This window comes from Pyxicephalus adspersus, chromosome 8 (assembly GCF_032062135.1).
Source record: "Pyxicephalus adspersus chromosome 8, UCB_Pads_2.0, whole genome shotgun sequence".
NCBI lineage: Eukaryota > Metazoa > Chordata > Amphibia > Anura > Pyxicephalidae > Pyxicephalus > Pyxicephalus adspersus.
Genome location: NC_092865.1, coordinates 537,188 through 563,223, shown reverse-complemented (window position 1 = coordinate 563,223; position 26,036 = coordinate 537,188). Strand labels below are relative to the sequence as shown.

The 26,036-nt window shown below is 44.2% G+C and overlaps 1 protein-coding gene, 1 long non-coding RNA gene and 1 other non-coding gene across 3 annotated transcripts; all 3 read left to right on the top strand.

The window, feature by feature from the left end:
- Positions 1–3,671: 3,671 nt before the first annotated feature.
- LOC140337511 (U5 spliceosomal RNA) lies at positions 3,672–3,786 on the top strand. The gene has a single exon (XR_011922053.1). It is a non-coding gene; the product is annotated as a U5 spliceosomal RNA (small nuclear RNA).
- Positions 3,787–5,284: 1,498 nt separating this feature from the next.
- Positions 5,285–5,676, top strand: LOC140337427 (uncharacterized). Its single transcript, XR_011922044.1, has 2 exons — positions 5,285–5,464; positions 5,544–5,676. It is a non-coding gene; the product is annotated as an uncharacterized lncRNA (long non-coding RNA).
- Positions 5,677–6,525: 849 nt separating this feature from the next.
- KIF2C (kinesin family member 2C) lies at positions 6,526–23,790 on the top strand. Its single transcript, XM_072420618.1, is given in 21 exon segments — positions 6,526–7,449; positions 8,180–8,274; positions 9,425–9,585; positions 10,249–10,361; positions 12,157–12,261; positions 12,359–12,469; positions 12,811–12,911; positions 13,445–13,540; positions 13,990–14,044; positions 14,116–14,278; positions 14,359–14,449; positions 14,746–14,809; positions 16,020–16,111; positions 16,751–16,893; positions 17,031–17,235; positions 18,602–18,712; positions 19,125–19,192; positions 19,295–19,406; positions 21,004–21,117; positions 21,572–21,695; positions 22,966–23,790. Coding segments are annotated over 21 exon segments (2,280 nt in total). The 5' UTR covers positions 6,526–7,379; the 3' UTR covers positions 23,052–23,790.
- Positions 23,791–26,036: the final 2,246 nt, after the last annotated feature.

Below are 26,036 nucleotides of genomic sequence, written 5' to 3'. Positions count from 1 at the left end.
CTGATTTTTAATGTACACCAGGCACGTCACTAATGCTGATTTTAGCACATTGCCTCTAATCTGCGTTAGCTGCGGCTGCTGTAGATGGGCAATTTTTTAAACCTTGCCCAGTGTGTTTTGCTTGTTTGTCACGTATTTTTTTGTTTGTCACTTGTGTGGTATTCGTGTGCCACTTTTTTTTTGTGTCAATCATCTTTATTGAGTTTTCAAGGAAAGTAGAGAAACATACATAGCAAACATCAAAACGTAAAACACAGAAAACCTATTAACCCGTAACGGCATTGGCTTCGTATGAGCATAAAATACACATCTTAGATACAACACGTATTCTGATAAACATAGCAATAATCTGTTAAAGCCTTCATAAAACAGGATAAGACAAATCAACACAAATTTACCAAAATTAACAAAAAAAAAATACTCATAGAAGCTTGGAGCATAAATAATGTTCTAACAATCTTATGCCGCCTATAGTGCTATATACGTGTATAAACATTTATTAACAAAAAACAATAATAAAGAACAAAGCTGCCCAAGGGGGGGGTGGGTGGGAGAGGGAAAGGAGAATGTACACCACACAAGGTTGGAGAAAGTATGAAAAAGCCCAAACAAATATACAAGAACATTAGGATAGATACATTTGGAGTCGGGGAGATTCTTTAAACCAGTCCCATGTGGACCAAACTATTTTAAATTGTTCCATTCTGTCATCATCTTCTGCCACCCAGTCCGCTATAGCAGGAGTAACAGGCTGCCGCCACAATATCGGGATAAGAACTATGCCGTAGGGCACCTCTTTTAATACTTTTAAGCGTGCGCGGTATCATAGATAAAAGAGCCACGTTAGGAGTATTGGGTATTGTAGAACTGGAGCAGTCAATAAATATCTGAATAATCACATCCCAGAAACAATATATCTTTGAGCATTCCCACCAAATATGAAGCATAGTCCCCCTATGCGACCGGCATCGCCAACAGCGGTCCGAATTTACGGGAGAAATTCTATGCAGATCCACAGGACAACAATACCACCTAGACAAGAGTTTATAATTAACCTCCTGGGCCTTACAAGTCAGTGCCAGCTTGTGTGTGAGGGCAAATGAAGTTTCCCAGTTGTCTCCAGGTATGAGACCGGCCAATTCCCTCTCCCAGTATCTGGTGTATGTAGGGGCTGTAGACTCAGGATTTTGTGTGAGTAGCTCATATAGCCCTGAGACTTTATGGGGAGGGCGAACAGGTGAGCTAACTAACTGCTCGAATTCCATCAAATTTCTGTGTAGTAAGGAAGGATCAGTAAAAGAAGCTATAAAAGACATTAATTGCTTGTACGAATGCCAGGACAACAGCTTACTTCTGTATGAAAGGTCTAGGGAGGATAAAGGGGGGACCCGCCCATCATGAACTATAGGTGGCAGTGTTCAGAGGCGGACCAGGATAAAAATTTGGCAGCCCTCAATGCCGGCGGAAACTCTGGGTTATCGAACAATGGCGTCATGGGCCCCGGTCAGATTATCAGAACTTGTGTTCTTTCTTTTATTGAGGACATCAAGGGAAGCGGGGCAGGGAGGGGGCACCAGACGGACAAAGCGGGCTAAACCTCGACCGTGGGGTGAAAAACTAGAGCGGGATCCCAAAGATCCCAAATCACCGCCTGGTTAGGCAGTGGGCCTATGTGGGGGCAAGTGTCTGTGCGCAGCGGGGGGAGGCAAACAGACAGGCAACAAACATAACATCTGGTCCCACCTGGGGGAACCCACAAAATCAAGAACAACTTAAAGAATAAGTGATCCCTGAGCATTCCAAACCAAACAGACCCACAATCAGGATAACTAAGGTGTAGAGCATATATCAAAAGACATCAACATAAGATAAGCAGTTTACTAATTTCCTGCCAAATAAACCAATGAAGTAGGGATACAACATCCCAGGTCCCAAAATAGGGCCAACTAGGGAGGCGAGAGCAGTATAGCTTGTGCGCCCCCCAGTGGGCCCCAGATATAATTAACCACAGGATCTAGAGGGCATTCAAGAATAACAATCCAACTAACAGCAGAACCTGCAGCAATAAACACTAGAGAAATAACACTCAACATATCTACCAGTCCATGAAAAGTCCCACCGTGGAAGAAAAACGTCTTGCGCAGGGTTGGATGTAGCCCGATTATGCTTGGCGGCATAGGCAAGGCTCCAATCAGAAGCAAGTTGTTCTCTCGGATAGGCATGGTGTGTGGTAATACAAGATGAGGTCAGAAGAGTCCCGATGGTGTTTAGTGGCCCAAGAAACACAGAAAAAATTAGGATGGCAGACATAAATTCCAGAAATGATGTTGAAGGCAACGGGAGATCCAAAAAAGAAAAAGGGTTGTATGGTATTCTAAGAAATATGAAAAGAAAGATTTTGCTGGCATGTAAAGATCCAATAAAAATTGTTGGCGATTCAACTGGTTAGGTTGTGGAAGGAGGAGGAGAAGAGAGATGAGCCGCAGAGGTGCTTAGAGAACTATCAGGCGGAGGTCGTGGAGGAACATGTGATGGCACTGGTTTGCAGCTGAGGAGTGAAGTCGCTGTAGGCCATTCCATGGTATCAGGAAGGTGTAGATCCCGTACAATATGAGGTAGGTCAGATGGCTCCCGGAAAACAAGGGTTCTGCCTCCAGATCTGATGATGAGATGGAAGGGGAATCCCCATCTATATGGGATGTTTCGTTCGCGAAGAACTGTTAAAAGCGGTTTAAGAGCCCTACGGAGATCCAAGGTATGCTTAGAGATCAGGTAGCAGCTGTATCTGGGCCCCGGCGTACTCAATATTTGTGCATAGGCGGTCTCATAGAGAAAAGGCCCCCCATCTGGCTTCGGCCACAGGGGCAAGTAGGTCCACTTCAGCTGGATGGATTTAGTACCCAGGCCTTGTCTGGATTCACTGGAAGGTTTATAGACCTGAACATAAAATGTAGAAGCTGCGGTTTTGTTTTAAATACCTGACAGGTTCTCTTTAATGCCATGAATAGAAATCTTTCAAATTATATAATTACTTTAATGTCCTAATCTGATCATTGTACACGATACTCCTTCAATGTGCTGCATTCTCAGCCAGTAAGTACATTCACCCTGACTGTTATGGTGAAACATGAGGATGAACATGATTCTATAATGTGCTGTCTATTACTGATCCAGCTGTGTGAAATTCCTGACTCCATATAATTGCCATACAGTGAATGTCACATCCCTGTGTTATGAAGAATGTCTGTGTTCTCTGAATTTATAATTCATTCTATAGATTGTGAGCTCTTCTGTACACTGCCAGCTTTTTTCCATCCCCCTCCGTTCTACCCACGTGTTCTGTCTACCGCCATGAATCTCCGTCACGTGCTGAACTTTGCCGCTACTTCTATACAGGCACACGTGATCTCATTGTAGTCCCGCCCCTCCGTGCTTGTTCCCAAGATCCTCTGCGGCTATCCTGATATTTGCATATTAATATTGTAAAAGTGTTACAGTGTTATACGAGATTATTATTGTGATTTGCAGTTATTTTGTGTTTGTGATATTTTGTATTTATTAATGTCCCTGTAGTGATGAATGAAAGTTATATTTTATAATGTGTATGGGGCTCTCCGCTACTTGACCAGCACCCGGCTGTCCGTGGGATCTCTATGTGCGGAGTCATCGGTATACTCTGGTTTCTCTTCAGATCGAATAAATCTTTCGCCTTTTACTAAAGATTTCCGTGGAGAGGAACAATTATGAGTTTTCATTAATTTTTTGATGCCCGGCGAAAGCTGGGCTGATGTATGAGTTAAAGAATAGATAGAGATTGCGTGAATCAATACTTGTTGAATGCGTCACGTGTCAGGATATGATAATCTCTCTGTCCCGGATTAAAGTATTTAGTGCAATGTGTGCAGTTTATTGTGTCAAGCTGAAACACGGCTGAACATTATATTTTCAGTTAGATGTCACACTTGTTTTATTATTATTTTGGGTGGTGAATCCATAAAGGGCCTCAGATTTTTTACTATCACATCCAGTTTTTACCATACAGGGTACCATTCATTTTTGTCAAAAAACATTCAAGTGTTAAGTAATAACTTGAATGTACAGTTTGACGGTGTTATAGCAGTTATCAATATGTCAGGGGGAGATTTGGAATGAAGTGACATTCTGGATTTGTTACTCCTAAAACCTCAGTGCTTTCTGTCTGGCCAATATCTGTTTCCATCTTTTTAGTACTATTTTTAATCTTTTAATCTATCATAATAACAATAATTTGTTGAATCTCTTTTTCCTCCTGTTTGGATAAATCTTATTTTTACCATATTGGGGTTATCTGGCAGTTGGGGGGGGGGGGGGGGTATGTCACTCTGCACTGGATTTGAATAGTTTACTTGCAGCATTTATTCTGTAGATAAATAATTGTTGTCCTTTTTAACACGATCATACTGGATGTATAGTATGGGGTATGTTTATTAATGATTCACTTGTAAATTCGACGTTCGTTTAATTATTCTAGAATACATAGAATTTACTCTTGTGATCTCTGTGCACGTTTGATGCTTGGCCACTAGGTGGCAGAACGAGTCATTGTTTTATTAGGAATTGAGAAATTTAGAATGATTGGAAGGCAGACAGCGAATCATTAATATTATTATTATTATCAGCCACATGCTGCTCCAATCGCCCAATGAGAGGAAATCAGCAGCTGACCAATCATAAGTCACCGATCACTTTCTATTCTAAATGGTTTTGATGCGTAATATCTAACAAGGCGGGGGGGGGGGGGTTTTGGGGCTTCTTGCTGATTGGTTACTGGAACATTGTCAGCAGATCTGTTTGTGTGGCCTGACAACACTCTTACAGACAGAGTGGTGTCAGCCCTCCCTGCTGTCTAATGCTGAACTGCTTGGCCACGCCCCCTCCCAGGTCATTACCATATTTAGATCAATCATTCTCCTACAGGGGCGGAGATTTTGGGATTCCGGGGATCAAACTTCAATCTGCACCCCCTGAGGAACCTACAGCTCCTGTGCATGAGATGCCTGACCCCTCCCCCCAGGGGCCACATGTAGGTGTTAAGTGTTCTGATTGGATGGCAGCTGACGTGACCTGATCACCTTAGCAAGGCTAGGGGGGTCCCCGTATAAATCTCCCCCCCCCCCTTTGCTGAACATAATGAGGGGACCCGGAACACCCCCAGCCATGATCATAAAGTGAACCTGTCCATCCAGGTGTTACAGGTAGCCTGCACATAACTCCGCCCACTTCACCTGCAGCCTGAATAGAGGGAATCCCCGGGGGGTGTTTGGGGGCTCCTTGTTTTGGGGTCCCTTCTTTCATGGGTTCCCCCATGGTTCTCGCACTGACTGCGCCTGTTGTTCTGTGCAGGAGAATGCGGAGTTGTTGTACATGAAGCTGGACAGAGTTCACATTGATATCCTGACCTCCAATCAGGTGAATGTCCCCAGAGGTAAGTCATAGCCCCGCCCCCTCCATTCTGCAGCTGGGGCAGCACGAGCAGTGTTCATCCACATATTTTCTTTCTGCAGTGAAGGAAGCAGCGGCATCTCCGCACTGAATCTCCATGGACAGCGGTGACGGACTGAGAGGATCCGGGAGGAAAGGCCGCCCCCGTCCGGGGATCAATTTATTGGTTTTATAATAAAATATAAAAATTTTCAATTTGTTCTGATCACTGACGTGACAACGATTTCTGTGAGCAGAATAAAGGGGTCACCGGGAGCCTGCGCAGTGCATGGACACTCCGGGTTACACCTGCGTATTGCAGCCAATCACATGCACACCCAACATGCAGGAGGATCCCCCCTCCCCCACTCACCTTTGTGCATCTCAATACTGGGGGGAAATTCATCTTCATAGCTCAGCACTGCAATGTCACATTCACCCAGAAGCCAGGGATTTGTATCGGAATGAATGGATGGGTGAATAATGTTATATAAAGGATACGATGGCTGGCTGGGGACACTGAGCCTCCTATACAACAAAATAACTTTATTGAGCCAGACAGAGCTCAGACACAGCTCAGATTTCTATTCTGGGGGCAACAGAAAGAACTCCCAGCTGTATACGTCTCTGTGACACCGGAAGTATTAGGGTGAATCTGCCCAGTGGGGACACTGACAGCAATAAATCCCCGGCAGGGGATCCAACACTTCCGCACCTGAAACATACACCATGATGAAAACTCAATACTGCCATGTGACCAGAGTGTCCCCAGATAATAGTGTTTTCCCGGAAGTAGGTGTCTGCAGGAAAAGTGACCCCAGAGGAGGGTGACCCCAGTGCTCGGGATCTATAATCCTAATATATAGAATATATTATTGTGAGGACAGGTAAGGGTCGGTGGTGTCCCCAGTGCAGCCAGTAATCTGCCCCCCCCCCGTGTCACATACAAAGCCTTCCCGCCCCCCCCTCGGATGGCTGTTGGGTATTCAGTGTCCCCGGTTATTTCTCACAGGAAGTCAGCTGTGCAGGCAGAATGACTTCCCCTCCAGGTTGGAACTTTATCGATCTGTCTTACCTCTGACATTCACCTGTAATATATAGGTAATATTCCCTCCTCTCAGTTTTATCTATTTGCCCCCCAGTGACAATTCCTCAGGGCGAGGGGTCCTAATGGTGACACCAAGGAGCCATGGCTGTGTAATGTGTGCCGAATACACCACAGGAAGCTGGGTGACAGGGTGACAACACGGGACCACAACTGACACAGGGCCAAAGCGGTGTCACCTGAAAACAGGAAGTACCCGATAAATGGCAGGATCACCAAGGATTATTTTATTGAAAGCTGCAGAACTGAGAATTAAATGATTTTTTTTTTGTGACATTTTAATGGTTCTGTGGGGTTTTATTGATTCACATTTGCATTATTGGCCCCATTTATCTATATCTATGTTCATTCACTGAGTATCCAGACAACACATTCATCCTATTGCAGCTTTCAGCCTATAGAGCCCGATCTGCCCCCTCGATTGTCCCCACACCGAGGCCGGGTTACTATGGCAGGCGGCCATTTTGTTGAAGACATCTGTCATTGCCATACGGGGTTTTATGGGATACAAAATGGGTCCAGCGCAGGAGACGAGACAGGTGAGTACCGCGCATGCGCACTGTGACACTAGTTGCCTAGTAATAGAATTTATACGTGCCACGATACGTCATGACGTATTACGAGGCGTGCGTTGTTTAAAAAAGTAGCGGCGGGAGAGCCGGGACAGCGGTGAGGAGCGGAGGTCACTGCTGTTTGTTCGGATTGGGGCTGTCTGAGGAAGTGACACGGAACCTTTCGTCATTCTCTTCGTGTATACCGGGACAGGCCTCGGCAGTGCGGGCGTATCTCTTCTCTGGTGTAGCTTTGTGTCTGCATGAGAATGGAGCAGCTGATAGTGAATAGAATGGTGGCCGGTCTGGTCATTAAAATCTTGCGGAGTAATGGTGAGTTACAGCCGGACGGTTTTCTTTATGTTCCTCACAAATTCAAATCGATTCCCCGCCCCCTTTACCAGCCTTTCTAAACCCTGGTTGGACGGTTGGTGACAGACGGGTTCCAAGCGTTAAGCCAATTGGCTGCAGGTATTGTCAATCAGTGGGCTATATGCAGTGCGCCTTTCATACCGTCAGATGGCGCTGTGCAATGCGATACATAGAATATCGCCCCTAACTGTCTCTACAAGACCCCAGAACAGGGTCACCCAACCCCCCACACCCTAATAATACCCCCCACCACAGGACCCCAGAACATGGTCACCCAACCCTGAAACCCTAATAATACCCCCCACCACAAGACCCCAGAACAGGGTCACCCAAACCTGAAGCCCTAATATTACCCCCCCACCACAAGGGGGGTGCAATGCAGGTGGTCCTCATGGGAGGGCCTAGCAGAGTTTGGTAGCCATGGTTTCTCTGGCGATGTGCCGGCCCTTGAGGAGTCTGTGCCTCTCTCCTCTTATACTGGGGGGTTGGGGTGCTGTGTGAGTCCCTGGGGTTATTGGTGATTTATACACCCCGGGGGGACATAGGTGTTGGGGAACCTCCTGGGTGGGGTTAATGGAGGTTGTCAGTCCTTGTTTCCCGGACCCCAAGGACCCCCACCCAATACTGGAGTCCATGTTGGATGTGACCGGTGGATGTGGTCAGCGCATCTAATGTATATTTTGTGTTCCAGGATTGGTCCACACTGCCACCGTGACGTCCATCAACCCAGACCGATCCTCCGTCCATGTTGAGTGGAAGGAATCGGATATTAGTAAGGGGAAGGAGGTAAGTGTTCATGGAGAGGACCTGTCAAGGAAGTTAAATATTCTGAGACTACAGAGGGCGCCACTGGGAACATTTGGGGCAATGCCATATGTGAAGATAAATTAGCTGGGGAATCACTTGAATGTTTTATCTTTATTTTCCTGCTCAGCTTTCATCTCCTGCAGTGTCCTGCTGGGGTCACCGAGAGGTGCCAACATCATGTGATTGGCTGTCCCTCCGAGGAGCTCACAATCTAATCTCCCCCCATAGTACAGTCTAAAGACAATTTTGGGGGGAGGCCAATTTACCTAACTGCATGTTATTGCAATGTGGGAGGAAACCCACGCAGACACAGGGAGAACCTACAAACTCCATGCAGATAGAGCCCTGGCCAAGATTCTAACCTGGGAGCCAGCGCTGCAAAGGCCGGAGTGCTAACCACTGAGCCACCATGCTGCCCTTTGGTTTACATTTCCCCGGCTTTGAGTTTTGCACCTGCAGACATTTCTGTACCGTTCACCTATAAGACTGTAAGGTGAGATTGTAGGGAGCGCTGGCAGGGAATCGGGGCAATGCTTTCCTAAAATAACTGGAGGTAATCTAACACCTTTCCGCCTCTCCTGCAGCCACAGAGATCTGATTAGAGATTTACTAAGATTAGCTGCTGGGATGAGCGTCCAGGGGTGGGCACACTGTGCCCGTTCTGTGCCAATACCCGGAATCTGACGAACGGCATTGTTCTGCACATTTTGCCCCCTTTCCTGCTGCTTCCTGGAATTCTCTGTGGTGAGGTTTTCTTTATTTTTTATTTTTTGCCCGGTTTCTGCTTTTTATAACATCGTAAGGGAAACAACGTGCGGTGAGTGAACATAAAATGGGTAACTGATATTTTATTAGGGTTCCCTTCTGTGTCTGTATACCATTACCCATCATGTGCACCCATTACAGGGGGCTTCCACCAACCCTCTGCTGCGTTATTAATAAACGGGATTTATATAGCGCCAACATATTAGAACAAGCAGCTCCTAAAATGTTTTGAGTAGAGTTTTTACTGTTTTGTGTTTTGCAGCTTGGGGGTCGCAGTGCTGCGTTCTTGGAGTATAAATGCATTCCTAAATTTGTGTTATGTTCAGTTTTTGGTCTATAATGGGATTTCTTCTGATTTCTGCAGATCTTGTTCTCTGATGTAGTGGCTGTGAACCCAGAACTGCTGGAAGATACCTACGATCCCCCCAGTAAGGAGAATATGCCCCCACAGAGGAACATGTCCTCACAGGTAAGAGCCGACCACCTGGGGGGGGGTTCTTTCTACCAATCACGACCTCGATTCATGTGAATGGAGTGATTTCTGGTCTGGAGTGACCAATGCAAGTCATTAGGAGGAAGCCTCACCGATGCCAGGCCACCAGTCCAGTTATCATTCTGTGATTGTCCGGTTAGCACAAACTGCTAATAAATGGCTTCCTCTATGCTTCCTCCATGCTGCACCTGGCTGCTGTATAGAAATCTCACAATATATTTGTACGTGGCTTCCTGCTAGAAAGCTGAGGTTATAAATAGGACTTGAATATCTTTCCATATACACCGGTCTATGAGTGCTCCAATGGGTTCTGTCTGTTCCAGGTCCAGGGTGATTTACAGCTGTAAGGAAGTTGTTGCTGCCCATTTTCAGTTATCTGGTATAGATGAACTGGGACCAGGGCAGGCATTCACCTATAGCAACTGTTGCTAAAGGAATATACGGCATATTGTTGCTGTGGTGATCGCCCCATGTTTGGTTCTACTTGGTAACTGCAAGCCTGAGAAAATCAATGAGCATAGATGAGCAGGAAGCAGAGACTGCATATGTAAGCGATACTCTGATCAAACTATATGAAGGTCCAGGAAGTTACCATATTATCCTGCTCAGTGTCTCCCCATAGCTGCAGGAAGTAGGCACTGCAACTAGAACGGTCTATTTGTTTGTGGCAGGCAGATCACACGACATTGCTGAAATATGACGTTTTTCATGACTGACTTGGAGCTTAATCTACATTTTTACATTTTACTTTTTATTCCAAAAGTGACCGCAACGACCCCTGTTGTACCAGAGAGTGCAGCTCAAACAGGTAACGGGGTCCCTGTGGGTGGCTGCTTCACCCAGCACCTTTTTTCACCCTGCTGCTTATTCAGAGCCCCTTCACCCTGTACAGAGCCGTGTCCTCCATCCGTGGTGTCAGATCACCGAGCTAAATACCAAAAGCGGCCGCAATCTCCGCCATATGAGATATATTCCTGGGAGGAGAATGTATGAAACCTGAAAACATTGGGGTTGTTCACATGGAGGATATTCAGACTCTTCTACATCAGACTGATGTGACTTATTCAGTGTTCTCTGTGCAGCATTATGGAATATGTCAGCGCCATAACTGGTCAGTGGGCTATTGGCATAGAAGCTGTGCTGTAGGAAGAGCCGTGTGTTCTGTACAGAGCTGCTTTATATATTAGGACAATCGTACAAAGAAAGAATCTGCTCTGGGAAGTTAGTGACTTCTATGGCCTAAATGCAACGGCCTGATTATCCTCCAGTTTTCATACATGGGAGGGCATTTTGATTGACTCCTCCAAAAGCCACCATTCCAACTGTAGTAATGGCTGCAATGAGTTTTAATAACCCGCTTACACTAAACATTTATGTCTGTACAGGAAATGGGGTTCTGAATAAACGGCTTCTTACTATGAAATCCTAAAGTACCAATAATAACTCTCATGCTGATTTATTAATACAAAGAGCAATGATAATAAAATGTTGGAAATCAATCAGAACTCCTAGATACAGCAGTCAAAGGGGCGTTCTGATTGGTTAAGGTGAACTATTCCTTTTATTTCAAAAAAAAACTCTTCTAGAATTGCTTGAGGAAATGCACCGTACATATTGTCTGCAGAGCATGAAGCTCCAGCTGCCGGAAGTTCATTATCACTAATCAAACCTGGGACACTTCTTACTACAAATAGCCGCATCTGAGGATAGAAATGCGAAGGCCGACACTACTGACTTTCATAGGTGCAGGCTCCAGGGTTGTCATGCTAATCCTTGCCTGACTTTGTTGTCATTCACATGGAACAAGGGCAATGGGATTTCTGACTTTCATGGGTTCATATTTTCTCCAGGTTGGCTCCTCCATTTAAAAACAAATTGATAAGTGATGGCTACCCAATTGCACTTTTCTAGCAGTTCAGCATCATCTGCTACCATTTCTGTCCTCAGTTGTTGCTTAATAATCCGTCTCACTGCTTTTCTTCAGCACAGATTTATGGTTCCATCACAATGCACGGTGACTGCTGCACCCTAATTACTTCTAATAATGGATGAAATGATTATGGTTTATGAACATAGAGCATCATAGCGGCCAGAACATACACCATTTTCACTATGCAGACCCTGATTTGAGAATACCTCTGCAGTGCTCAAGCTAGCTGGGTGGGTGGAAGCCCCCGGTATTGTGACCTAACTTTTCAGTAATCGCCCAAAAACAGCTGGGTGGTTGCTGCAAAGTACTGGGTGGTGCGCCCAGCTAAAAGGGGCTGGGGAGATAATTGCTCAAAATATACAATGGGTGCACATAGGTAGGGGCAGGAATGGGGAGCGTTGTGTCCCAGGACCTTGTGCCCTGTGTACCCATTGGCCCCATTCCCATTGGTAAAAATTCCATTCCCCATTGATAAAAATGTGTCCACTGTTTAGAACCTTCAGTGTCCTGGGCGACTTTGGCCAGCATTGTCCTAATTATCCTTCCTGACCCCGGTATGAAATTGCAGGTGTCTGAAGGTGGCTGCTCTGGTCGTTGTGTAGCTAAATTTTGTAGATTGGTGCTCGAACCCAATGTGTTTGTTTCTATATAACCTGCCACAACCTATTTTCAGGCCTGCGAAGCCGTTCTGTCAGGATGTCTGCCATTCCTGAGACTCGTCCAGCTGACCTGGATATGGAGGTAGAGCCACAAGCAGTTGTACAGCAGAGTGTGAATTGTGAGTATGTTTTAGACCCGTACTTATCTGGAGCAGAGTTTGGTCCGGATTCTCGGATTCCTCAGGAGTAAATGTTTTCTGTTTTTTTGTTGCTCAGCTATGAGGACGAGATCCACAAAACTTGGCAGCGTAGGAGAGAGCCGCTGCTTGCCACGTGTGTCTGAAATTATGGGAGAAACTACACAATCTGCTGCAAAGTCCAATCCAAGTATGTTATAAACTAATGAGATTTATATTCCTTGCGAGATGTTCCTAAATCTTCAGTGCCATCCAGTGCTCAACCCAGAAATGTTCTTAGCGGGATGGGAAGAGATTGTAGGTGGGTGGAAGCCCTGTATTGTGACCCCACACATCAGTAACCCCAAACAGCCGGTAGGATGCTGAAAAGTGCCGTGTAGAGGGGTCGGGGAAATGCTGCCATCGATGCGTTAGAATCCCAATCAAACAAACTGAACCAGATTACCTGATTGCAACCTAAAACTAAATCCACACACGGGTCCACACATACACAATTGTTTGACGCACTGTAATTTCCATTGCTTTTCCTAGGCAGAAGAAAGTCGAACATTGTGAAAGAAATGGAAAAAATGAAGAGTAAAAGGGAAGAGAAGAGAGCTCAGTTTTCCGAGATCAGGACTAAACGAGCGCAGGTCTGTTTATGGACTTTGGGGGGAGGTTGATACCTAAAGTGGAATAAACTGAAAAATAAAAAATCACACTTGCCTTTAATCCAGCTGATCCCTCAATGGTGCTGGACCTTTCTGTGCCGGGCTCTGCCACCTTCGGTCTTCTTGCTATGTCACCTGATCGTGCACTGCACACGTGACATTATTTTTATACTTGCCATAAAGTGATTTATTTATTTTTTGTCCATTGTGGGACCCCAATCTCACCGTTTTATTCAACTCCTGGCACTGCTTTGCTACCAGCTGAACATAGTGATGGGGGAAATCCTGGGATGGCTTACATTTTCCTGTGTCCAATCCATCTGTGGACAGGTGAAAGAATTCCTGTAACTCTTAAGGAAACCAGGAAAAGGATTTCATGGAGTGCTGAAATTATCTAGAACTAGAAATTTTGGGTTCAATTGCCTTCATTTTTTCAAACACTATAATCAGAAAATGCTCTTGCACACATATGAAATGGTTTTGTTTTGTTATTAATATGTCGTCTCTGTACACAGGACTACGATACCAGCGCACCCAACTGGGAGTTTGGAAAAATGATTAAGGAATTCCGATCCACTCTGGATTGTCAACGGATCAGCATGTCAGATCTGGTAAGGTGCCATGGCTTACTATGGGGGTGTCAGAGCAGCACTCCTCATATTTTGCCTGATTTAAAACTGAGGGTCTTTGAGACTGGCACCCAAATTATTAATTTCATATTTCATGCTGCATTAGACGCCTTGTGAATAATGTTAGGAGCAGGCTTAGTGTCTGTGGTAAAAGTAGGAAGGGAAAACCCACAATATCTCCTTTATGCTGTAGTGTTCATTTTTTACAATGCCTCCTCCAAAACAATGTTTTACTTCCACCTACAACACTTTTCTTGTGGCTGTGAATGCCCCAATGTCAGCAGCTGCACAGGGTTTTTTTTTCTTAATATAGATGCCATCAGTTCGAGGCACTTCTCGGATAAGAATTCATTGACTTTCATTCATTCACCTGTATTGGGTGCACTTCTGAAAATGCTTGACTGTTAAATAAACTTTGTCCTGCTTTACAGGCTGAGGAGCATCGTATCTGCGTGTGTGTGCGAAAAAGGCCTCTCAACAAGCAAGGTGAGCAAACTTTTGCTTTATGATTGTCAATCCTTTTTTTGCAATGACTAAAACTGACTCTTCCTCTGCAGAACTGGCTAAGAAGGAGATTGATATCATATCTGTCCCTAGTAAAAGTTTGGTCCTCGTACACGAGCCCAAACTCAAAGTGGATCTAACAAAGTATCTAGAGAACCAAGCCTTCCGCTTTGATTATACCTTCGATGAGACGGCCACAAATGACATGGTGTACAGGTATTCAGACAACGGTTGTTATTTAATAATTTTACATGTTCTGTCTATTGAAGCATTGAGGCATATGTTCTGGTTTCCAGGTTCACAGCCCGACCTTTGGTTCAGTCTATATTTGAGGGAGGAAAGGCCACGTGTTTTGCATATGGTCAAACAGGAAGTGGTAAAACCCACGTAAGTAAACATACAAACAAATGGCACTTGCATGGTTTTTAATGAAAATTTTAAATAATCCAACTACAGCAATATTGTTTCTCACACTGTAAAATAAGTTTGAGTTTGTATATCTGGTACACAATCTCAACAGGTTCCTGTAGGTCACTAGGCAGTGAACTGTATTCTGTTTGTGTGTAGATAATACAGTATACTTATGTTACCTGCCCTATTGGGAGTGCAGTATAGGTAGGGGGGTGTGACACTTGTTGTTTTGTTCATTGTACATTAAAACAGTTGGCTCACTTGTTTTGCAGACGATGGGTGGTGACTTCCTGGGGAAGAATCAGAATGTGACGAAAGGAATCTATGCCTTTGCATGTAAGTTCTGCAGCTTATTGACATGACATGGAGGGAAGTGTTATTTTGTGGTCTTTTGGTCACAAAGCCTTATCCCAGCACACTGAAATGGTGGTAATTGGGGATTCTTGAGGTTTTTTTTTCTTCTAATGTGTGGGAAATATGAATTAGTTGTATTTGCTGCAAGCAAAGAGCTTGGCCTAGTTGGTGGTCAGAGTATATGTGCCAAGTAAATGAAATTCAGATGCATTGGGCCAAATCACTTAATACATGGCGAAAATAAGACAACGCTTTTCAGGGACGTCTCCTTCCTCAAGGCTACAAACATTGATACATGCATCCAAACACATAGTGTAAAACTGTGGCCACAGATATGGCAAGTATAACTAAAGTCACACCAAAACACCTAAAAAGCATGCTGATACTTGAAAAGCATTGGCCTATTTATTATTTTATAAAGACAATTTGACACCCCCTGAGAATTAGCATAGCCACATCCCATCAATAGTTGGACTGCAAAAAATGTGAATAACCAGATATTGGGACTTTAAGGCCAGACAGAATTTTTCAAAACGTTATAATAAAATTTAAAACTTTAAAATCAACTTTATTAAAAACATATTTTTACACACAAAGGAAGGGATAATACTGTACACCGATAAGGATCTCCTTATGGAACATACCTGATTAGGGTGTTTCACTTTCTATGCGTTTCATGGAACCTAGTTCACTTCCTCAGGAAAATCTAGATCTATGATTACAAAAAATATGCATCGTAAACTCAAACATCATTGCAATAAAAAAATATATTATACACAACATTCTTAAAAATCCAATAATATAATGGTAGTATCTATATCCATCAACCGAGGCTCCCTCTCACATAGAATGGTATGGAGGATATATATATTCCAATATCTGGTTATTCACCATTTTTGCAGTCCTAATTATTATTTTCTCTGTTTCCCATGAATTTAATTTATCCCGAATTCCTGGGGTGTTTAGCAGACTCACATTTGGAAGAATTTCAGAAATTGGTGTGACTGCTCCTAGCTGTTGGTTACAAAGATTGGTATATCCGAATCGGGAAGAGAACCTGTGGCCTGTGATAACGTAACCCCCCCCCCAATATTCCGTATTAGCCATGAAATTGGAATGCAGTGGGATAGAAAGATGTATATTATCATGGCCATAATTACAAAATGTTAATGCTGGGGCTGTTTCTTGGCAGCACGTGACGTCTTCCTTCTCCTCTCTCAACCCCGTTACAAGGATTTGGATCTGGATGTGTTTGTGACCTTCTTTGAGATCTATAATGGAAAAGTAAGTTCTTTTTGTTGTAAAGTCTCCCCTTCTAAGGCCTGTAGATGTGATCAGACCAACAAGAATACTGGCCTACAGACATAAAACTTGTAACCACTACAATGGTTGGGATAGTCACATTCTGCTGCCAAGAACCTAAACGTTCAATCCTTGACAATGAAGCAGTCTATTACCTGGTGATGTGGATCTGCACACCTTGCAATATAACATCGTCCATTCCGTGCTGGGATCTGCTGAGCGTTTTGCTGTTGTGACATTTGCTCAGACACATTCATTCTTTCTCTGCTCCCTGGATGTGTCACAGGATCAATTGCCACCTCCTAATGCCTCACCCCTATTAATAGAGTGCTTGCCCCACCTCTTAGATTGTAAGCTCTTCTGGTCAGAGTCCTCTCCACCTCCTGTGTCACTCTGTATCTGTCATTTGCAACCCCTATTTAATGTACAGCGCTGCGTAATATGTTTGCGCTAAATAAATAGTGTAATAAAAATTTGGTTTGAAGTTTAATCTCAGAGAGATGGAGTAATTCTTATGGATGTGGGAATTGATTATTAGTAAACTTTTATAATTCCATGATGAATTTAGAACTAACTTTTTCATATTCAGTAACTTTCCCCCTCTCATGGATCTGTATCCAGGTATTTGATCTCCTAAACAAGAAAGCAAAACTCCGTGTGCTGGAAGATGCTAAGCAGGAGGTGCAGGTGGTGGGGTTAATGGAGAGAGAAGTCACATGTGCGGAGGATGTCTTTAAGATGATTGAAGTGGGCAGTGCCTGCAGGTGAGTGCTGTATGGTATTCCCAGGCCTAATGACAGACATGAGGGCTCCTATATTGGACAATACACTACCTGGGCTGTGTTCTCTCGGTGGTATAGAGCCTGACAGTGATAGTTTGTATTGCATTTGTTTCATGCAGGACTTCTGGTCAGACATTTGCCAACACCAGCTCCTCACGTTCTCACGCCTGTTTACAAATCATCCTGCGACGGCGGGGAAGGCTTCACGGCAAGTTTTCATTGGTCGATCTGGCTGGGAACGAGCGAGGTGCCGACACTGCCAGCGCTGACCGCATAACCCGCATGGAGGGGGCCGAGATTAACCGCAGTTTACTCGCCTTAAAGGTAATGAATATCTCTGCAATCTGCCTAAAAAACAACCCACACATACAATAATAAAAAACAGACCTTTCTATAGTTCTGCTTATCACATCAGCTGATGTGGTGTGAATGCAATGGCAACTCTTCATTTGTTAAATGCTCACATACCTGGCCCATGAAGCACTGCCAACCTGACAACTGTTGGGGTGAGCTTGGTGGTGACTGCTAATGAAAGAAGCTGAAGCTCTGTGCAGGCTGGGCCTAGGATGTCCGACATAAAAGCAGATTATCTTATGTTTCCTAAAGCAAAATTGTCATTGTCTTAAGCTTGTGTAGTAAAATATGAAAACTCATTTAGGTATTCAAGCAGTTTTTATATTTTTCCTCACAAGCTGAAGCAGTAGAAGTGTTTGAACCAACTGGTACACAGCAAGATCAATGTATGAGGAAGGGGTGATGGGTATTTGGGGCACAGTCTGGTTTGTGCTGCAGACCCTTTGTATACAAGGTGATATTCCTCTGTACAAATGGGTTATACGTCACCTTGCCTGTCTCTCCATATTATATTACTAGATATTGTGATAATATGTAGGGTAGCTGTGTCATAATACATCCTATTATTGCAAATAAAGGGCAGCACAGTGGCTCAGTGAAATGGCAGGACCTTCAGAAATCTGTCTAAAGCATTCTCTCACTTGTATTCATAATGCAATTTACTTATGTGATGGGCAGCAGGGTGGCTGAGTGGTTAGCACTCCGGCCTTTGCAGTGCTGGTTCCCAGGTTCAAATCTCGGCCAGGACACTATCTGCATGGAGTTTGTAGGTTCTCCCTGTGTTTGCGTGGGTTTCCTAATAACATGTCACTATGAAGGGGACATTAGATTGTGAGCTCCTTTGAGGCACAGCTAGTCACATGACTATGGACTTTGTACAGCGCTGTGTAATGTTGGCTGTGTAATAATGTCAGGAGGGTAGGTATGTAATAATATAATGTAGGTGGGATTACAGGAGTGAGAAAGCTGAAGATCATTTATTATTACACAGTATTTATATAGCACCTTCATATTACGCAGCGCTGTTAGTTGTGTCACTAGCTGTCCCTCAAATCAGCTCACAATCTAATTTCCCTACAATAGTCATATGTCATTAATGTAGTCTAAGGGCAATTTTGGGGAGAAGCCAATTTACCTCATTGCATGATAATTGTAAATTCTGTATGAGGTAGTGGGGATATTCTGCAGAACTAAAGATGTAAACCCGTGTTGTCACCTTACCTATGCTGTACAATGTAGCTGGTTCTGCTCATTACTGTATTACTTTCATATCTTCTGACATAATCTTGCCATATGTTTGTGTATGGATCACTGATATACTATATTTGTGTTTCAGGAATGTATCCGTGCATTAGGGCAGAACAAGGCTCACACGCCATTCCGGGAGAGTAAACTGACCCAAATTCTCTGAGATTCCTTCATTGGGGAGAACTCCAGAACATGCATGGTAATACAGATCTCTATAGTACTTCCATTAAACTATATTCTGTACATCACTGTAACCTATATACATTCCAAATGACCGCTCTGCCACCTATAACCGGGTAAGCTCCTCCCATATGTCACATGACGGCTTTGATACACCTGGCTGCCTGAGAGTGGCAGCCAGGTTGGGGAATGTCCTAATGAAGCAAGAAGGGGTAGCTCCATCCTTGTACTTTTAAGATGGAAGTTATTGTGCACATGCGTGCGCACAGCTTAACATAAGCTGCATACAATGAGGACGGTTCTGCCACCCAGAGTGAATCATAATGACTGTTTTAGGAAACTTTCTAACTGGTCCCGGCAGCCATTTATCTGACATTCAAATAAAATTGCTGCTTCAGTTTGCATGAATCGCACAATGTTTTATGTTACAGATAGCAATGCTGTCCCCTGGATTCAACTCCTGCGAGTACACACTGAACACTCTGAGATACGCAGACAGGTGAGTCCCTGGGTGTCCTCCCATCTTCTGTCTGCTGATGTGTATTGATCATATTCCTTCCTTATTGATTGCTCTATTCTTTATTGTACTTTCCTGTGACAGGGTGAAGGAGCTGAGTCCCCACAGCACAGAAGCTGCAGATAATAATCAAATGGAGATGGAGTCCAGCGATGGCTCTGAGTCCTCCATTGGAGGAATGGATTTGCATGATGATGTAAGTGATTCTTCATAGGATCAGGAAGGATTTTTTTTTTTTTTTTTAATTGCCCAGTTGGGGTTAATTAAACCGGCTTTAAGGTTTTTTCCCTTCCTCTGCATCCACTATGTCCGTAAGGTTTTATCTGGGATGTTTATTTCCCAAGTGGTTGAACTGGACTTGCCTTCACTTTTCAGCCTAACCAAACAAATGTGTTTTTTTTATTTTTTTTCAGGCAAAATTTGTAAGGAAATTCAAGCTGCAATATTACTAAAGGACTAAAAGGGGGGGATGATTGTGTGCACGCACTCGCGCGCGCACACACACACACACACTCACTCACACTATATACACAATTATTTTTTACGTATGCAATTGGCAAGTTTCTTAACCGCTGCCTGTTAACTGTTCAATGTGACATTTAAAAAATTAGTGAAACCTCCTCCTTCAAGGTTTAAAATTAACCAGAAACAAAAATCTTCTGATGTGCCATTTATTTTTAACAGCAAAGACTTAAAGCTGTAAGTTTAGGGGTAAATGTATATTTGGGGGTGAATGTGTAACTGGGGAATGCAGTCCCCTTAACTGCACTGACGTTTTGGTTTTATTTCCCTAGAACTGGCTGTGTTACAAGCAGCCACAAATCATTTTATGTCTGTACATTATTCCCACTACCAGTGAAAGATATCCGTAGGATGGCAATGCTCAGTTAATCATGCTGGGATGTGATAGTCACTAAGTATTGGTAGAGGGATTGCACCAAAGATGGAGGACAAATAGAACTCTGTGATGCTAGGGAGGCCAATGTCCTACAACGCTCCTCAGACTAGAGAACGTTAGAGCCCCGGTAACCCATTGTAGTTCTCTGGCTATTGCTCATCTCTGGACCCCAAAACTGGGATGGTGAGCAAGATGACATCAAACATCAATTCACTCATTGCACTTTTGGATTAAAATACAGATCAGTATGTCTGGGGAATGGGTCTACTCTTGGCTGTAGCGGAGTACTACAATTACAGTATGGTCCTGGCTCTCATGTCTGGCTCCATTATTGAACCTCTGTCACAATGCTGATAGTTCATGCATAGGAATTCTGACTGGTCACTACCTTTTGCATCTGCTCAGTAATTGAAAGCAGTAAAGGGATTCTGTCCCTTAGAGATGACTCGTGTCATGATGGTGGTGCATGGGCTTCAGACATTTAGGATCAGCTTTATTGGAGAAAGGGGCAGGTGATGTCCCTTCATTCTTACCTGTCTGATCGCTGTCATAATCCGCAAAAAACCCACTGAGCTGTACATGTGCAGCTCTGCATAGGAAGCCATTTTACTCAGCTTTCCCTGTGTCTGCCAGGACTGAACCAACGCTCACTTACCTGCCCAGTAGTAAGACAAAGCAGGGTGGGAAAGATGGCAGTGCCTGCAAAGGGGCGGCACACGTGAGGGCAATTAGAGTTGGGATCAGACCAGTAAGTTGTTTTCATTGCAGATGGGAAGTCGCCAGTCTCTCCTGCATTAAAATATCCGCCTGGTAACATTTTTTTTAGTTTAGGTTAAATCCAAAACCTAAAAATTATCAGGTTGGCACTTCTGACTCTGGTTTTATGTTCCTATAGCTGTCCATAAAGGATGAAGAGCTGTCCTGTCATATGAACAGTTTCCAAGATGCTATGAGCCAAATTGGGGAGCTGGAGGATAAGGCTGTGGAGGAGCTCCGGGACTTGGTGCAGGTGAGATCAGAGAAGATCTGCTTTTATTTGTCAGATTATTTTTCCTGACCCTGTGTCCCCAATACATAAAACGGGAGGGGGCAGAAAACACAACAATAAAATAAAGTGAAGTACAACAAAGGCGTTACCTTAATCTTACTGTTTGAAATATTTTTAGCTGAGCTTGCAGGGCGGGGTAAACTTATTATTATACAGAATTTATATAGTGCCAACATATTACGCAGTGCTGTACATTAAATAGGGATTGCAAATGACAGACAGATACAGCCAGGAGGAGGAGCGGACCCTTCCCCGAAGAGCTTACACTCTAGGAGGTGGGGGAAGTATCGCACAATAGACATTTTTAGACATTTTGTGGCTTGGACTCGTCCATTATCCGGTTACTGTACATTTTAGGGTAAGAGGGGGTAACTTTGGTGTTATGGGATAGAGATATCTGTGGTTCTCGTTGCAGAAAGCTCCTGAGTGGTCCAACCTGTTGGAGATCACTGAGCAGCCGGACTACGATATGGAAAGTTTTGTGAATCAGGTGGAATATCTCATCCAGGAGAGCTCCAAGGCCCTCCTTTCATTAGGAGGTAAGTGCTCTGATTCTCAGAACCAATGGGAGGTTGTTGTTATTATTATTATTATTATTAATAATCAGGATTTATATAGCGCCAACATATTACGCAGCGCTGTACATTAAATAGGGATTGCAAATGGCAGACTAATACAGACGGTGATACAGGAGGAGAGGACCCTGCCCCGAAGAGCTTACAATCTAGTAGGTGGGGGAATTTACACACAATAGGATGGGAGATATGTAGTGGTGGGAAGTAGTGATGGTTTCAATTGACAGAAGAAGCCGGGTAGGCAAGTTTGAAAAAATGGGTTTTGAGGGCTCTTTTAAATGAGCAGAAAGTAGGAGCAAGCCGAATAGGACGAGGAGACCATTCCAGAGAGTTGGGGCAGCTCTAGAGAAGTCTTGTATCCGTGCGTATGGTGAGGTTATGAGTGAGGAAGTCATTAGTAGGTCATTGGAGGAGCGGAGAGAGCGGCAGGGGGAGTATTTTCCTACCATGTCAGAAATGTAAGTGGGACAATAACTGTGGGGGGATTTGAAGGCAAAGCACAGGAGCTTAAATTTGATTCTAAGGTGAAATGGAAGCCAATGGAGAGAACTACAAAGAGATGCAGCGGAAGAGGAGCGGAGGGAAGGATGGATGAGTCTGGCTGCAGCATTCATAATAGATTGTAGAGGAGAGAGTCGGGTTAGTGGAATACCGGAGACATTGTGTCTTACTGACAGTGCGGGTGACTGCTCAGCTGAATTCCTAACTCTGTGAATTGTCTGCTCTCTGCTGTCACCTCCAGCGTGGACCTTATGGGGAATGTTTGCCACTAATAGAGTATAGATACCCCCAGAAATATTTGGGAACAAGTCTTCCACTCTGTAATGTTTAAATACGGGGTCCTTCTATGAGTTTCACTTCATGTGTATAGTGAGATTCACAGGGGTAACTTTGGATCAGTTATTCTAAGAATAGGAATAATCATGCCACACATTATACATTATGGTGAATGTTCTCCCATGTAGTTTCTCTCAGCACTCTGCTTTCACCACTCCCCGGATTCATACTGGGGGGGTAAACTGACCCGTTTGTGTAGGGGGGGAAAGAATTGGAGAACATTGCCGGCTGCCAAGTTTCTGGCTGAGATACGGAGATCAATAAAGAATAAAACTAAAGAAAAGAAGCTATGATGGAACAAGGAAGGAATACATCTGAGGGATATTTGTTCTTTACGATTGAAGCTTTACCTTTACCTGTACCCTCTCCGCTGATCCTCTTTGTGTTTCCTTCACAGATTGCGTGTCGTCCCTACGCACAGCCATGCAACTCGAGGAACATGCCAGCCAGCAGATCTCCAAAAAGAGACTGCCTCATAAATGATGTCTCGCCCTCCGTGTATAGCGCCCCCTGTACTTAAGTCACTGAATTATAAATAGTTTGTCTTTTTTAATGTGTGTTTTCCCCTTTTAGACTTGTTGTGCTGGTAAACTTTGTGTCATACTGAGAGGATGGGCAAGGGGCCGCTGACCTGAATGGATGGGCGGGGGGTCGCTGACCTGAATGAACCCCCCCCAATGTTTACTCTTCAGTTGTATTTATTGAAGGTCGGCTTCACCCAGATGGGTTTCACCGATGGGCCTTGTTGGGATGAATAAGCTGCCATTTGGGATCTTTCAGAGGATTTGTAGTTCCACTAATGGGTGTATTATGCATTATGGGGAGCCAATCAATGGAAGGTAGTTCCACCCTTTAGGATCAAAGTGATCCATATAGTCTGTTGGTAGTATAGCTGGAGGTTTGTGACGTGGTCAGCATTTGTGTGTTTGGATGGAGTTGGCTAGAATGTGAAAAATGACAACCAACACTAAAGGAAACATGGATTCTGGTTGGGTGACTCCTGCTCCGTCCTCTCATGTTTTATGCACCAGTATCTGCCATCCCTCCACTGACCAGCAGAGGGAGCACTACAAGTTCTGTGTCCAGTGGTGCCATGTTTGCCCCCCTGGTAGCACCTAATGTACAGTTTTAATGTTCTGTTTAATGTTTCTATCAAGATGGAACCCTGACTAATGCCAGTCTGTTTTATTAATATTAAGCAATAAAAAAGCCTTGAATATTACAGCGTTGCCTCATTACTTGATTTATATGATAACATTGGGGGTGTAATGAATGTTCCATATAGGAGAGATGAATATCATGGGACACGGCAGCCAGATATTTATATATTATAAGATAATTGTATGTATTTATGGATCCTTTCCTGTGCGCATGCTGAGATCCCCTCTTTATAAGAGAAGAATTATCTTTTGGATCCTTTTTGGCTGCTTTCTATAGGGAACCCACAGAGATCCGGGGAATCCCTTCCCCCAGGAATTGCAGAATCAATGGACAGATCAATGAGAACATTCCGGATCTCTGATTGGTTTGGCTGAAATTTTTTAATAGATTAGAACTTTTCTGATCAAACCGCCTGCTGGAAATACACCGACGAGCGCATGTGGCCCCTACGGGTTACCAGACGGTGCATTTCCTGCCTGAGGGATAGAATGCTGCATATTGAGACTTCCCGCTTTCCCTTCGCAATATAGAAAAGGAATCCTTGTGTCCTGATAGGGCCATCAGCTCAGAGTGTTGTCTTCAGTGACTGCGCAGCATCGCCCCCCGGTGGCTCACTATAGAAGTCTATGGAGCCGGATGACTTGTCATCTCTTAATCTGTAAAATGCGGATTTATAATAAAGGTGAATCCGGGGTGAATATAAAATGAAAATGTTGGCGCCTTGTAATGACCTCTGGACATCTTTAGTGGAGAAGTGATAAACCAATCAGCCTGCAGCTTCTCTTCCCTGTCCAATCCCAGGGGGAGGAACGCCAACCAATCAAGGATGGCAAAATGTAGCGGAAAAGTTTGGATTCCTCCCCAGCCCAACAGCGCTCCCAGCTGGATCAAAATATAGAAATCCATTAGAATGGCTGCTGTGTGTTTTATATGGTTCTGATGAGGAGTTGGGCTGATCAGAACCGGTGCTGCACAGAACCTGAACTTACAGAAGCCTTTATAAGGGAAGGGACCGGTTCCCAGCTAACTGGGCTTCTGCCCATTGGCACCACCCGGTCGGGGCACCGGAAATGTTCAGTGGTCACCGCTTGGTCCGGTTCTGAGTTTTAGGGATTCTTGGGACTCTTATAATTATTCAATTAAATTTTATTATTCAGTATTTATTTATTAACCAACACGGCACCATGAGGGACAGAAATGTGACGGCCCAGGCGTTTTCCATGTTCCTCTATCAGCCACTTTCTGTGTTCCCCATCGCGCCAATGTGCACACCCCAACCCACCCTCACTACGCACAGCGCCACCCAATGTCCAGTTTGTTTTTCATTCCTCTCTATGGACTAGAAATTAGTGTAACCAAAGACAAAATAAAAAGTTCATAATGGTGCAGGCTGGCAGGAGCAGTTTTTAGCTTTCTGTGTCCCCACAACCATTACAGTTTCATTAGCTGTAGATCCTGCCATTAAATCCTAATTTTCAACTTCCTTTAATAGGCCAAACTAACAAAACAGAAAGCTGCCACAAACAGCGTAACACCAACAGGGGGCGCCATCATCGGCCGCATAACCTGGGCTGGTAAAAAATCTGGAAGCTGTAATGGTCTGAAATGTTATCTGGGGTTCAGCTGTAACTTATAGATCCTGGGGTGACAACAAACCCCTCCCCCTATACTGCACAGTGAGTGTAGTCACCTTCAGGCAGGAAGTGTGTTACTGGCAGGATCACCAGGTCAGAGACAGATTGCTCTGTATTTTTTAACTTTGCTCAGCTGAGGATCACCACTGACCACTATTATTATACAGGATTTATATAACACCAACATACTACGTAGCGCTGTACATTATATAGGGGTTACTAATTACAGTGACACAGGAGGGGGAGGAGAGGACGCTGCCCAGAAGAGCTTACAATCTAGGAGATGGGCGAAGTATCACACAATAGGAGGGGGATATCTGGATATTCACTGACACATCTTCCATCATTCACCCAACCAATGGCTCCTCTATCACATACACACAGATTCCCTGTTTGGGGCTCAGATCACATTATGATGAAAAAACTGGTGAATGTTGGAAGAAACGGCTTTGGTTTTTCATTTTGTTTCCAGGCTGTGGGAGGCGGCTGCATTGTATGCGATGGGTAGTTTGTTGCCCCACTCACCCCATTGGCTTGTAATCTCCCAATGCTAAGACATTGCCGGGGAGCCACCACCATGCAGAGGGGCCACTATACATGGGCATTAGGAAGGTAGGGGGGTACAATACAGGGGCATTAGGAAGAGGGGGGCACAATACAGCGGCATTAGGAG